The 14,464-nt window shown below is 53.2% G+C and overlaps 1 protein-coding gene across 3 annotated transcripts in view; it reads left to right on the forward strand.

Annotated features, from left to right (window-relative positions):
- The window catches only part of NCAN (neurocan), a 28,420-nt gene that overhangs the window by 4,027 nt on the left and 9,929 nt on the right, over nucleotides 1-14,464 (forward strand). For 2 of the 3 annotated variants that reach the window (XM_036233927.1, XM_016132416.2), the window contains exons 2-8: nucleotides 3,438-3,517; nucleotides 4,436-4,849; nucleotides 6,550-6,724; nucleotides 6,830-6,957; nucleotides 7,409-7,702; nucleotides 8,538-9,119; nucleotides 9,280-10,746. In XM_036233927.1, the coding sequence (XP_036089820.1) occupies nucleotides 3,445-3,517; nucleotides 4,436-4,849; nucleotides 6,550-6,724; nucleotides 6,830-6,957; nucleotides 7,409-7,702; nucleotides 8,538-9,119; nucleotides 9,280-10,746 (3,133 nt within the window). In that variant the 5' untranslated portion in view covers nucleotides 3,438-3,444. The remainder of the gene's footprint in view (nucleotides 1-3,437; nucleotides 3,518-4,435; nucleotides 4,850-6,549; nucleotides 6,725-6,829; nucleotides 6,958-7,408; nucleotides 7,703-8,537; nucleotides 9,120-9,279; nucleotides 10,747-14,464) is intronic. The other variant, XM_036233928.1, reaches the window with a different exon arrangement.

Genomic DNA, 14,464 nt, shown 5'->3' on the forward strand with positions numbered 1-14,464 from the left:
CTTAGGAAGGAGACTCTGGGGGTTCTATCTATCCCAAGGTGGTCCCTGTTGTTCCCTCAGACCTGGAGCTGGGGTGCTGCCCTTTCTCCCAGGGAGCACACTGGGTCTTCCAGGTGGATGCTGGGTTGGAGTTATGCAGTTATGCATCCCTAGGACCTGTGAGGGGCACCCGTCCAAAGAGGGGGCTGCCACAAGCACCTCCACATCTGACTGTGTTCTCACGGTGAGACACAGACCTGCGCCTCACCCCTTCAGTTCCATCTGTCTCTATCGGTGCATGTGAAAGTCCTGGCTTGGTTTGGAGGCAGAGGCTCTGGGAAGTGGGGGACCGGGACTTCTAGCCTGGCCATGAGTGACCCCCCATCCCTGCGCGCAGGTCTTTGTTCCTCTCAACAGCATTAAAGGGAGACAGCCAGGCCTAGGAAAGGGTTGGCGCTGGGCCCCAGCAGGGGACTTGGAGGAAGAGCAGGGAGGGAGGGGTAGCAGACCATGGGACCCCAGAACCCAGTAGCTTCGCTGGCTTCTGGGCATTCCCAAATGGAAGATGCCTCCATTCAAGGAGGTGGAGGCTTTGTGTCTACCCTGTGCTGGGAGAGGGTGTGTGCCCATAGGGGGGTCTGGGTCCTCTGTGAATCTGTGACCAAGGTTGTGTCTTTGTTAGGAAACTTGTGCCAGGGGCTATGTCAGCAGGTGTCAAAATGATGTGTGCCCATCAGTTACCAAGGCCACATTTATCCAGCCCGGTCTGTGCCAGGGGCTGGTATCGCCATGTGTGAGTGTGTGTGAGTAGCTGTCTGACAGTATGGCCTCATCAAAGGGTTTATGTGGGGAGCCTGAGACTGTGGGTGTGTGTCTTTGTGCAGAAGACATGCTGCCTGCCTTGTAAGTGCCCATATTGTCTCTTTGTTAATGCCACCGTGAATCTCTGCGTGCATGTATACATCTCCTAGGCTCTGAGTCTGGGGTGTGTGGCCGTGTGTGTGTCTGTCCCATGTGTACAGCAAGGGTCCTCTCCATGCGATTGGCAGAGTGGACCCTGGGTGTGAGATGGGGTCTGTGTACAGAGTTGGATGCTAATAGGGAGATGTTGGCAGGGGTTTCAGGTCTCCGAGGGGCAGCCTGGGATGATTTACTGAACCAGCTTCCTTTCTGCTCTGAGGAGTTCCACGCTCATGCCCAGGCGCACATATGCCCTGACTCCCAGACAAGAGACACATACATGTGCTCATAGCCCCTGCCAAGAGGCACTCATACCCACACATCCAGAAACCACAGAGGGTGCCCTACACTCCATCCAGGACACAGATCTGCCTCAGACCTGTGCACACATTCGCACACCACAGGGCGCAACCTCACAGACATCCTTGCCTTAACACAAAACCCTGATACACATGCAGGCACAAACACACAAAAAGGCCCGCTGGCAAACTCACTCTCATTCAGGGTCCATTGAGATAGGAGGTGGGCATGAGGGAGGGGGACACACACACACACACACACACACACACACACACACACACCCTCTCTTGTCTATCTGCCCCTCCCCCATACCGCCCTCTCCGCAGGCCCCTACTTGCATATGCATGAGGCTCATGCTTTATTCATGAGGGGACTAGCCCCAGACAGCTGTGTAAATGCTCACCTCTGGCAGCCCTAGGGAGGATGTATTTTGAGAGAAGGGGTGTGGGTGTGTGAGGGTGCAAGTGGAGGGGACTGAGTGTGTGGGGGAGGGCATGTGTGGGTGAGGGGGTGCACCTGAAACTATGTCACCATGTTGGACTACCTCTGTATATTTGAGTATGTACATGAGGCTTTGTGCACATAAAGCTGTTTTTAAACTTAACATTTCTAGGACTTAACACATTTTGGATTATCTCCTCCTCACAATAACCCCATGAGGTACATGCTTGGTGATCCACATGTTACAGGTGGGGAAACTGAAGCACAAAATGATGAAGCAGCCTGTCGAGAGTCACGTAACATGAAGGGAGTAGAGGCAGGGCTTGAAGCCCAGTCATCTGGATATAGTCTGAGCTCTTAACCATATAGTATGTGGGAGTGTGGAAATTCTGGGAACTGGCCCCCTACTAAGGCCCTACTGGTACAGCCCAGAGTTCTGCCCCGCCCTCTGATACCCAGCCAGACAGTCCCAGTGCCTGGCCTCTGTCCTGCTGTGCCGCCCTAAGAAAACTGTTAGCCCTCTCTGAGCCCTGAGGAGCTGTGTTTAGGCAAGGAGACCAAGTGGGTACTGCTGCTGCATTGCTGCCCGAGTTCAGCACCACGGACAGGTCACAGGCAGGACTCCCAGTAGGGGCTTCAGGGAGCTGGGTGCCCACACTCAGGAGGAGGCCAGCTGGCCCCACAGCACTCTTCTCTTTCTAGACCCCACCCACACTCCCCTCTCAAGGCTATTCTTTTATGGCGAGGAGGGTGCAAGGGCTGGATTTGCAGGTAACATTCTAACTTTCCATCTGCCCTTGCCTCCTGAGCCCTGGTGAGCTAGGTCCCCTCCCCAGGGTTTTTAGAATGTGAGGTTAGAGAGAGCACTACTGTGTCCCAGTGCCTGGAATGGGCCTTGCTTACAGTTGGTGCTCAATATTGTCCACTTTATGCCTGCGGCCACAACCCCTGTAGAAGGCTGGACCCACAGCTGGAGTTTCTCTGTGGACCTAGGAGACATCTTTCCCAGGCAGTGTGAAGTTAGGGGGAGAGTGGGATGGGTGGAGCTGACGCCCCTTCCTCCAGTTAGGACTTGGCAGTGCCTCAAAAATCCCAGAAACCAAGAATAGAATCTTGTCGCCAACCAAATCCTGGAATTGAAGCTGAGAATCGTGTCATTCAGCAAACCCAAATTGAAAGCTGGCTTGGAGGCTATCCTGCTGCCAGAACTGGGGACCCTGGGCAGACTAGGACTGGTTGCTACCCTCTAGGACCCACACCCCAGTCTGAAGGGGAAGGCCAACTTGAAAAACAAGATTTTGATCTTACCTCTATTAAGGTCAATAATAATAGCTGAAATTTATTCCTTTGTGCCAGGCAGTTCTAAGCATTTTATATGTATTGACTGTATTGGCTCATCTGTTCCTTTCAACTACCTGATGTTATCCCCATCTGACCTACGAAGAAACTGAAACACAGGAAAGCTAAGCTACCTGCCCAAGGTCACACAGCAAAGAACAGATTGAGACAACCCCAGGTTTTGATTCCCTCCAGCACCCACATTTCTGACCACAAGACATCACTGCTGGGATTCTGGAGTCATTCTGAGTTTAAATCCTGGCTCCACCCTTGCTGTTGCCTGTGTAACCTTGAGCGACAGACACACTGGCCTCTCTGAGACCCCATTTCCAGATTTGTAGAGGGGGGACTTGGTTTTTCCATGCCAACCGTGTTGGAGGGTTGTGCTCACTCTTCTCTTTCTCTTCATCTTGATCCAGGTCCAGGATGGAGGCCACATCTGTCTGGGCCTTGGGCCTCCTGGTGCTCCAGATGCTGCTTTTGGTGGCTGGGGAACAGGGTGAGTTGGCTTGGTGGGGTGGGAGAGGTTAGGATGTGGGGGCTGGACAAGATGGGGCAGATTTTTAACTCAAGAGCCTTCTTTCTGCTGATTCTCTGGCTTGGTGTAGAGAATAAAATGAGAATAGATGAAAAAGGTCTTTGAACAGTCAAAAGCGAATGAGACACCTGAGAGGTTATTTTTAGCCATTGCCAGAGGAGGCTAGAGGTTCCTGCCTCTCACCATTTTGCTATGATGAGAGAGGAGGGGGCATTGAGGGAGGCAGGGAGGGGTGAGGGAGAGAGAGAGAGAAATGAAAATAGTGCAGATTGATTAGTGATGCCTGCCATGGATAAGGCTATAGAAATAAAGGTGTGTGTACCTCTCCCTGGCATCTCCTCAGTGGTGGTCAAATGCCCAGGCTTTAGAAATGCCTCCTGATTTGCTCTGTGGTCACAGGTAAATACAGTGATATTTCTGAGCCTCAGTTTCCTCCACCCATCAAAAAGAGAATGACACATGGCTATTTCTGCAGATGGTTATAAAAATCAGACAAGCTGCTTGCTATCTATAAAGTGCCTATTATATAGAAGGTATTTCACAAACACTATTTCCCTTCCAATGGCTCTCACTTAATTTCTGGGGAAACCATGGCTCAAAGGACAGAGACTTTCCCATGGCCACATATTGAGTCAGTGACAGAGTCAATGGCCTCTGGGATCTGACTCTGAGTAGAGGCAGAACTATGAAGGGATTTGGCCCCATTCCTTCTCTTCTGCTCAGATTGGGGTGCAGATCACAGATCTGTGCACTGTATCATGATGTTATATAGGCAACCTACCCTTTTTGGCCTCAGTCTCCCTACCTGTAAAGTGAGGGAAATAGTCTCTGCTAGCTGTTGCCTCTGAGCCAGGCCTCTCTCCACCTTCCCCATCCCAGATACAAAGGACACCACTGCTGCTTCCACCACTGTCATGGAGAAGGAGCTCAGCATGCAGAAGGTGGGGTCTGGGTCAGTGCGGGCTGCGCTGGCAGAGCTGGTGGCCCTGCCCTGTCTCTTCACCCTGCAGCCACAGCCGGGTGCAGCACGAGAAGCCCCTCGGATCAAGTGGACCAAGGTGCGGACTGCGTCAGGCCAGTGGCAGGACTTGCCCATCCTGGTGGCCAAGGACAACATGGTTCGAGTGGCCAAGGGCTGGCAGGGACGCGTGTCTCTGCCCACCTACCCCCGGCACCGAGCCAATGCCACGCTACTACTGGGGCCGCTGAGGGCCAGTGACTCCGGGCTCTACCGCTGCCAGGTGGTGAGGGGCATCGAGGATGAGCAGGACCTGGTGTCCTTGGAGGTGACAGGTCAGTTGGGGGCAAGGCATGGGCCAAAGCTCGGAGGGGGAGGGGCTGAGCCTGCAGCCCACCCACCCACACTTAATGTCACCCTAGAAATCACTCCCTCAACAGTGATTCCCTTTAAAATCTTCTGATGAAGTCACAAAGAAAATTACTGCCCCCTCTTTTAACACCTCTCTCTCTTTTAGCTAAGAGCAAGCATCCTCTGGCTCAGTCTCTCGTGGACCACAGGATTCCACAGGATTTCATAATCTTGTTTTAAGTCCATTTCATGGTTACCTACTTTTACAGAAGGGAAAGAATATTTGCTTTATTTGCTTTCTGTTTAAAATTTGTTTTTTAAAAAGTTAGGGTCTTTTAAAAAATTGATTGAAAAAATGTATTAAGTAAATAATAGTCCTCAAATAGCTTGTTTAACCAATTCCTGTATTAAATTCTTGCTGTTGAAATATACAGTGTAGTTTCTGTTTTCCTGATCAAGGTGAACAAGGCAAAAAAAATTTAAATTATTATTTTAATAATAATTTTAAAAAATTTATTTTATTTAATTATTAACTAGAACGGGGCACGGCACACAGTATATGCCCAATAGATATTTGAAGAATGACTCAGTGAATGGATTGTTGTGTGGAAAACATCCTGTGAACTCCTGCTGTCAAGTTAATGTTCCTTAACCTCTGTTGGCCATGGGGAAGTCTCTGCGGCCCTGTCTAGGGGCACAGTCTTCCCCTACCCCATAGTATTTCGCCGCATATTTTATAGGGTCAATCAGTCATCCCCTTTCCAAGGCCTCACTTCTCAAAACCAATAAACCTCAAAGAAAACTGGTAAGTGGTGAAGGAAGGGATTTCTACCTCTGAGTTTGTTCAATTCATTAATTCAGCAAAACAGTAATTGAGAACCTAGCACATGCCGGCCCAGTCCTGGGACATAGTCATGACTGAGCTATAGCTGCTGCCTTCCCGGAGCTCTTAATTTGAGAAGATGGAGCAAAATGTTTCATTATCTTGTCTTACTCAGCCATTTCTTTCATCCCTAAATCAGAATTTGAGTCACAGTAAGCCTTTTAATAATGTTTCATGTCTTTATATGTCGCTTCCTCCAGGAAGCCTTCTATGACTCCATTTTTAGGCTAGGCAAGAACCACATTTGATCTCCCAATGATGCTAGTGTTTCCCCTATCAAAACACATGTACTTAATTCCTAAAAGGCAGAGTCTCTTTCTCACTCTTCTCCATGCCTTTCACCTCCAGGGCCTAACCCTGGGTAGGAAGAGTGCTATTTTGGAGTCAGAACTTCCTTGGTATGAATTCTGGCTCCACCTAAAACTGGTTGTATGGCCCTGACCATGTCCCTCAACTTCTCTGAGTCTTAGTTTCCTCCTCTGGAAATGGGGATAGTCATAAAGTTGTAAAATTTTAGTGAGGTAAGACTTATAAATGCTTTTTATTTAGTAAATATTTGACAAATTCTAGCTCTTTGTGGCCACTGTTATCAGTTTCCTCATCTGTAAAATGGGGGCATATCAGCCACATTCCCCACCACTACCCTAGCACCATGCCTGGTGCTGAATGTATGGAGGTGGTACAGGGCAGTACAGGACATCGGGTCTATTACGATTGACTGAAGAGTGGACGACATTCTGCAGGTCTGTTATTGAAGATTTTAGCATAAATCAGCCCCCTATCCTGGATGTTTCTCTACAGGTGTTGTGTTCCACTACCGGGCAGCCCAGGATCGATATGCGCTGACCTTTGTTGAGGCCCAGGAGGCCTGCCGTCTCAGCTCTGCCACCATTGCAGCCCCACGGCACCTACAGGCTGCCTTTGAGGATGGCTTTGACAACTGTGATGCTGGGTGGCTCTCTGACCGCACTGTTCGGTGAGGGGGTACACAGGGTAGGGAGATGGAGAACTAGCCCCTGGGGAAAGATGGTTGGCGGGGCGGGGAAGGGGGGCCCAGGAGCACACATCCTTGTCTTGTCAGGTATCCTATCACCCAGTCCCGCCCTGGTTGCTATGGTGACCGTAGCAGCCTTCCAGGGGTGAGGAGCTATGGGAGGCGCGACCCACGGGAACTCTACGATGTGTATTGCTTTGCCCGTGAACTGGGGGGTAAGTCTGGGGTGGCAGGAGTACCCCCTTCCCCTGAGCACTTGTTACTTTCCCCAAATCCCGTTCTTCCTAAGTTTCATCTTTCTCTAAAACTGCAGCCAAAACCTGAGCCTACCCCCTTCCCTGATCTTTCCTCCTCTTCCTGAGCCCCTCTCCTTCCGTGAGTCTTCCCTTTCTCTGCGCCTCCTCCCTCTCTGAAGCCCTGACCCCTTCTCTGAGTCTCTTCCCCACCCTGGTTCCCTTCCCCCCTTCCAATCCCCCCTCCTTCTCTCCCACTCACCGAGCCCCGTCCTCTCTCTGAAGCCCGGGTTACTTCATTTTTTAAAAAAAGCTAAAGCCACCTCTTCGGTCAGGTCGCGGTTATCTGGAGTGGGGCCAGCTTCCGGGACTCGGGGGGAGGGTCCCCCAGGCTACCCTGACCTCGCTCGTGCCTTCCCGCACCTTCCCGCAGGCGAGGTCTTCTACGTGGGCCCGGCCCGCCGCCTGACCCTGGCCGGTGCGCGTGCCCAGTGCCGCCGCCAGGGCGCCGCGCTGGCCTCGGTGGGGCAGCTGCACCTGGCCTGGCACGAGGGCCTGGACCAGTGCGACCCGGGATGGCTGGCCGACGGCAGCGTGCGCTATCCGATTCAGACGCCGCGCCGGCGCTGCGGCGGCCCCGCCCCTGGCGTGCGTACCGTCTACCGCTTCGCCAACCGCACCGGATTCCCCGCGCCCGTAGCGCGCTTCGACGCCTACTGTTTCCGAGGTGCGTGGGGGGCCACGCCCGGGAGAATGCGTCCCTGGTGGCCGCACCTCAATAAAGGCCACGGCCCGGGAGCTTTGCTTTCCAGGGAGGCGGACCCCTGGCAGGGGAGGGACACATGGAAATCGCTCCGCGATAAGCCACGCCCCCTGGTGTAGGCCCCGCCTCTGAGCAGGCTTTTTCCTGGAGCCCCGCGGTGGGGCAAGGACCTGGCCCCAAGCTCTGGCGAGAAATCCTGTTTAGGGGGTAAGCCGTAAGTCCTGAGGTCTCTGAAAGACTCGTCGCTTGATGGAATGTATCTTACCAGGAACGGTGCCCTTAAGACCCCCTGAGTAGGAAGCGATATCTCTAAGCCAAGTCGCCTGAGCCTGGCCACATCCCCAGGGACGGGTCCAGGAATGACCCTCGCCTGTGTGGTGGGGCCACAGGCTCAGAAGCTGCAAACTCAATTCTGAGGAATTAAAACTTCTATGTAAGGGGAAAAATCTCTCTTAGTGAGAAGGCCACGCCCAGTTGCTGCTTTCTCTACCGGGGAGGAACCGTAGTCCAAGTCTGATCTGCCCCCGGGAGAGTTGACCACTGTCCGAGCTTCACCCACAAGCCAACCTGTCTTTTACTGTGACTCTATCGTTAAAAGTGGGCCCAAGCCTAAACAATGGGGGTGATAACTTTGCCTCCCCTGGGGGATCCCAGAAACCACCCAGAAAGAGAGGGGCACAAAGAGACAGAGATATACAGGAGGTCTGTGCTGCAGCATGCTGGAATGTGGGTAGAGTTCAGGCAGAACTTTCCAGCCAGCCCCTGAGCCTAACACAACCTCTTCTGCTTTCTCCCACAGCTCATCACCCTACACCACAACTTGGAGACCCAGAGACCCCCTCGTCTGGGGATGAGGGGGAGATTCTGTCAGCAGAAGGGCCCCCTGCCCGAGAACTGGAACCTAGCCTGGGGGAGGAGGAGGTGGTCACCCCTGACTCCCAAGAGCCTCTGGTGTCCAGTGGGGAAGAAGAGCCTCTGATCTTGGCAGAGAAGCAGGAATCTAGAGAGACCCCCAGTCCTACCCTTGGGGGCCCCACACTAGCCTCAAGGCCTGCCCTAGAGGCTGAGGAAGTGTGGCCCAGCACGGTGGCCCCCCACCCCAGCAGTGTGGAGACAGGCACTTCAGAGGCAACCCCAGCTGAACCCATGCCCAAGAGGAAGGGGCGCTTTAAAGGGTTGAATGGACGCCACTTTCAACAGAAGGAATCCCAGCAAGGGCTGGAGGGGCAGCTCAAGGCCAGTGCCCAGCCCCCCACCCCAGAGGCTGCTGGAAATCACGTGGAGCCTCCCCTGGCCACTGGAGCCACAGACACCTCAGGGAGTGGCCAGAGCCAAAGCCCTTGGGCCATACTGACCAATGAGGTGGATGTGCCTGGAGCTGGTGAGTGGGGTCCAAGGGGGAGGTGGAACTTGAGTGGGGGTCTGAAAGGGCCAAGGGGGGGGGGCCTCAGAAGCCCTCTCTGGGGACTAAACCAAGGAGACACTCAACAGAAGGAGCTGCTGAGAGATAATTATAATTACTGTTGTTGATATTGTTGCAGGTTCCCCTGGTGGCAGGAGCCCCCCAGAGCCCTGGCTGTGGCCCCCAACCGTGGTCCCACCCAGCATCCCAGGCCCCAGCAGGGCTGTTGGCCTGGGGCTAGAGGAAGCCAAGAGCCCCAGTGTGAGGCTAGCCACTCCCAACCTGCCCTGGTCCTCCTCGAAGGCCAAAGCCCAGGCTCCCAGCCCCTCAAAGGGTCCCAGCACTGCCCCCTGGGAGGCATCCCCCACGGTCACTTCCCTAGACCTCCCTGTCATGGCCATGCTTCGTGCCCCTAAACTGTGGCTGCTACCACACCCTACACCCTTCCCCTCCCAGGCCAGCGGGGTCAAGGGGCATAGTGAGGCCATAGCTACTGCCCCATCCTCCACAGTCTCAGAGACTCAGGCCAGTCCCCAGGACCCCATCATTCCAGAGGTGTATTCCTTACCCTCCTCCTTGGACTTGACAAGACAAGGTGGAGAGGCCATGTTCCTGACATTTGGTGGTCACAAAGCAGGAAGTCCCACTGCCTCTTCACAGGTAGCCACAGACATACAAGCTGGAGCCAGTCCTAACTCTCCCAGGGCAGACTTTGGAGAAATTGGAGGGGCCAGCCCCACTGGGCTCAGCAGAGCTGAACACCCCAGATCCAGCCCACAGGCTTCTCTGGATAGAAATGTGGCGGTACATTTCACCCCCGTGGAGATGGCCACTGAGCCCATAGGAGTAAGAGGAATCTCAGGGTCTGAGTCTGAGGTCTTTAGCACAGCAGAGAGCCCTAATTCTAGCTCACAGGCCACCGTGGATGAGGCACAAGGCACATGGCCATCACTGCACAGCAAAGGGCTGGGCCCCCACCTCCCCTCTGCACCCTCAGGGGGCTCTGGAGTCTCCTTGATACCTGGGGTTACTCCAAATTTGGAATCTTGGGCTGCTACAGATAGAGGAGCCACAGTGGGTCCCACAGATTCCATGGCCACACTGGACCCCAGTGATCCTGGTGGGATTTGGGAACCCAGATCCCATGTTGTTGCAGTAGCTGAAAACCCCACCTTGAGCCCTCTAGTGTCTGTGGATACAAGCGTGGTGATGTCCCTCATGTCCCTAGGCCAGGGGGACAAGGTTGGGGTCCTGGCCACATCTACAATGGCCTCCTCCAGCTCCCAAGCCCACCCAGAGCCAGAGGGTCAGATGGTGACCCAGGGAGCACTGGGAGCCTTGGCCCCTCCACATGAGGGCAGCCCCCCGTGGGAGTCTGCTCTTCCTGCTTGGACACCTATGGCAGCCAGCACTGATGAGCCTGTGTCAGTGTCCTCGGGGGAGCCTACAGTGCGGTGGGACTCCCCCAGCACCCTGCCGCCTGCCCCCCAGGTCCTGGACGAGTTTGAGGTGGAGGTCCTGGCGGGGAGTGCCGGTGTGGAAGAGGCAGCGAGTGGAGAGGAGCCGGCCCTGCCAGGGACCCCTGCAAATGGCAGTGCAGAGCAGAGTAAGTTCAAAGCTCATGGTCTCGTTCCACCCACCATGGTCGGGGCTTGGAGACCAGGGGTCAGGGGACCCCAGAACAGGGAGGAAGGGTTGTTCCTGGGGGCCCGGGAAGGTTTTTAGCAGGAGACCATGTTGGCGGTGGGAACTCGTCAGGCAGGTTAAATTGCGGAAAGGGTATTCTTGGCAGAGGCACCAGCCTGGGCAAAGGCAGGAGGTCAAATTGATGTATTTTGAGGCACAGTGAAAGATGGGAGAACGATGAAGCGTTCTCATCAACAACTCATGTTCATGACCACGCTGAACCCAGACAGTGCTGTGCAATGCTGGGGGCTGGCCTTCAGCAATGCCCAGGTCTGGGAAAGACAGAGTTGGACACAGACACCATCCAGGTGGGGCTAGATGGAGGAGACATAGCAGGGAGGACTTCCTGGAGAGCGGGAATTGCAGCTGAAATTGAGTGGTGCAGACCATGGGGAACCTTAAGCAACAGGGAAAGTGGGCACTGGGAAGGGATGGGAGTGGGAGCCATCACCCCCATGTTACAGACAGCAAACTGAGACTCAGGAAGGAACATCACGACCAGCTAGTCAGTGGCCAAATTTCAGTGGGAACCCAAATCTGCATAAGTCTTAGCTGCCCTGTACCCAGTAGAGTCCAGAAAAAGCTACTGCCCTGTTCTCCTGGGGCCAGGTCTGCCCATAGCTCACCTGCAAATCCCAGCCCTTTATTTAGGTCCTGCATATTGAGCCGTTTTATTTATTTATTTTTTTCTTTTTCTTTTTTGGTCAAGTAAGCCTAAAAAAAAAAAGCAGCAGCTAATTAATAGGCACTTTTTCTGAGTTGCAAAACACTCTCATCAACACAATTGGTTTTACACTTGCTCCCTTTTTTGAAGGCAAAGTGTTGTAGATGGAAATAGCGAATGTGAGGTTTCATCGCCCACCCCGTCACCTCTGGGCTGGATTTTCTTTTCTTAGCTGCGCAGGAGGCAGGCAAATCCTGGACATGGGTGCACACATTGATAAAGGTGATACTTATCCGTGACTGCCTGTGTTCTTGCCTTGTTCAAGTACTTTACTGGAATTATCTTGGTTAATCCTTGTAACATCCTTGTGGAATAAGTTCTGGTATGATTCTCACTTCAGGATGAGGAGACTGAGGCACAGGGAGGTCAAGTGACTTGTGCTGAGTCATGCAGCTGGGGCTGTCAAGGATAAGTTTTGAATCCAGGCTGACTGACAACATAATCTGTCTCAACCACTAGGCTGTACAACATGTATTTCATGGTGTAAAAAAAGTACCTGAGGTCTTGGGAGGGGGTGAGCTCACCCTGGAGGGAGCAGAGAAGAGACTGGCTGTGGGGGAAAGGCAGATCAATGCCAAAGGAGCTAGAGAAGGGGGGTCAGAGAGGTGGGAGGGAGACTATTCCAAGGAGTGCAAGAGAAAGTGCATTTGCAGGAGCCCCCAGGACCATGGCAGGGCCTTTCTTTGACTTTGCTGGAGTCTTGGCTCCTGACTGAAGCCAGGCAGCAGGGTTGGAGGTAGGCAGCACTAGCAGGGAGACCGGGAACCTACCCACCCACCGCCACTCACAGCAGAAATGCTAATGAAGCCAAAAATAAATGCAGCACCAGTGAGAGACTGAGTCACCACCGCCAGTCTGTGGGCAGGTGTCAGCAGCTTGGGGCACCTGGCAGGGCTCACGCATTCCTGTGCCCCGCAGCCCCACGTATGTGCAGACACACGTGCTGGGGCTGCACCATGGACAGACACAGTCACAACAGCACAGCCACAGGCCCCTGTGGCCATCCGTGGGGGCACATGCCACTGCCCCAGGGACGGGCTTCAGGCGCTGCAGAAAGCCACTGGCCACCTTCATTCAGTTAGCGAGTAATTATTGAGTGCCTGCTGTGGTCCAGGCCCCATGGTAAGACCAAGTCCCTTGTTCTCTGGAAGCTGACATTCTAGAGCAGCACTCTAGAACCATTGTGGGGTTACCCTGTCTAATGCTGAAGCAACCAGCCACACGTGGCTACTGAGCCCTTGAAAAGTGGCTAATGAGACTCAGGAACTGCATTTGTACTTTTATTCCCTTTTAATTAATATAAACTTAAATAGCCATAAGTGTCTGCCACGTGGAAGGAACATCGCACTACAGACATAACAATGAAGTCTACGGCCATGCCACCCGATCCCCTCTGATCTCGGAAGCTAAGAAGGGTTGTGCCTGGTTAGTACTTGGATGGGAGACCACCTAGGAAGACCAGATGCTGTAGGCGTAAAAAATAAAAAAATAAGGGATTGTAAGCTGACAAGGTCCTTGCAATATGTGAGGTCAACCAAGGGTTGCTAAATAACTAAGTGATCCTGAAGGTTAGAAGAGACAAGTGAAGCAAGGGGTGGGGTGGTGCCTGTGGGTGGTTTCCAGTTCTAAAAGGGCTTGGAAAGGCCTCTTTACCTAGCCAGATGAAATTCGAGCAAGAGTGAAGGAGGTGAAGGAGGAGTCATGCAGAGATCTGGGAGAAGATTGTTCCAGGCAGAGGAAACAGATCATGCAAAGGCCCTTGGTGGGTAGTCTTCAGCCTAGAGCTTGGGAGGGACAGATCAAGAGACCCTGCCTGGCCTGTATTAAGAACAGCAAGGCCAGTGTGGTTGGAACAAAGTGAGCCAGGGAGCATACAGGAGGTAGGGCAGGGAGATGTTGGGAAGATTGCACAAGGCCCTGTGGGCTGTCCTGAGGACTTTGGCTTTTCCTCTGAGGATGATGGGGAGCCATGGAGGGATCTAGGCAGAGGAGGGGCATGTCATGACTCAGGTTTACATAGGCTCCCTCTGTTCTCCCTTTGAGGAGAACAGCTTATGAAGGGTAAGGACCAAGGCCAGGAGACCAAGGAGTTGGTGACCACCTCAGTTTCTTGTGAGGCCCCAGACCAAGCCAAACAGAAACAAATTCTAGGTTCTTAAACTGGGCTTCTGGAGCCCTGTAGGCCAGTCTTGGCTCTTGTATCATCCCGCTGTGTGGCTTTGAGCCAGGCCCGTCCCTTCTCTGGGCCTCAGGTCTATTGTCTGGGCAGTGGAAGGTTTGGACGCTGCCCTAACAAGGGAAGGGGGTTGGCTGGAATAGGATGGGGTCTCTTGATCTGTCTCTCCCAGGCTCTAGGCTGGAGACCACCCACCAGTCATCTTGGGGGAGGAAAGACCTTCCTGCCTCCAGGAAAACTGAGGCGATGGGAGAAATGATTGAGGAGGGGGACAGAGACCCACATTCCTAAATGCTCCCTGGGTACAATCCATACTGAGCGATGCTAAGACCCCTCAAGAGGCCACAGGCCGATATACACAGAGCTGGACATGGCATTATGGTCAGGACTGGGAGAAAGAGATGAACTACTTTTATTTCCATTTTATAGATACGGCAACTGAAATTCAAAGAAGTAATTTGCCCAGGATCCTCTAGTGAGTGGCAGAGCCAGGGATTGAACTAACCTTTCTGAGTCGAAAGCCTATGGTTATAAGTGCTGTAATCTACCATATCTCCACAATATAACCACTGAAATTACATCAAAGAGGTTGAGCCACCAGTGAAGGAGGTGATGGTTTCCACTCTTCCTAGTGCTGCTACTACCCCACCTGGAATCTTATGTCCATTTCTGCGCTCCAAACTGGGAGAAATACAATGACCAGCAGGGTATGTTCAGAAGAGTGAGGCAAGTCAAGGA

Source organism: Rousettus aegyptiacus, unplaced genomic scaffold (assembly GCF_014176215.1).
Source record: "Rousettus aegyptiacus isolate mRouAeg1 unplaced genomic scaffold, mRouAeg1.p scaffold_m13_p_16, whole genome shotgun sequence".
NCBI lineage: Eukaryota > Metazoa > Chordata > Mammalia > Chiroptera > Pteropodidae > Rousettus > Rousettus aegyptiacus.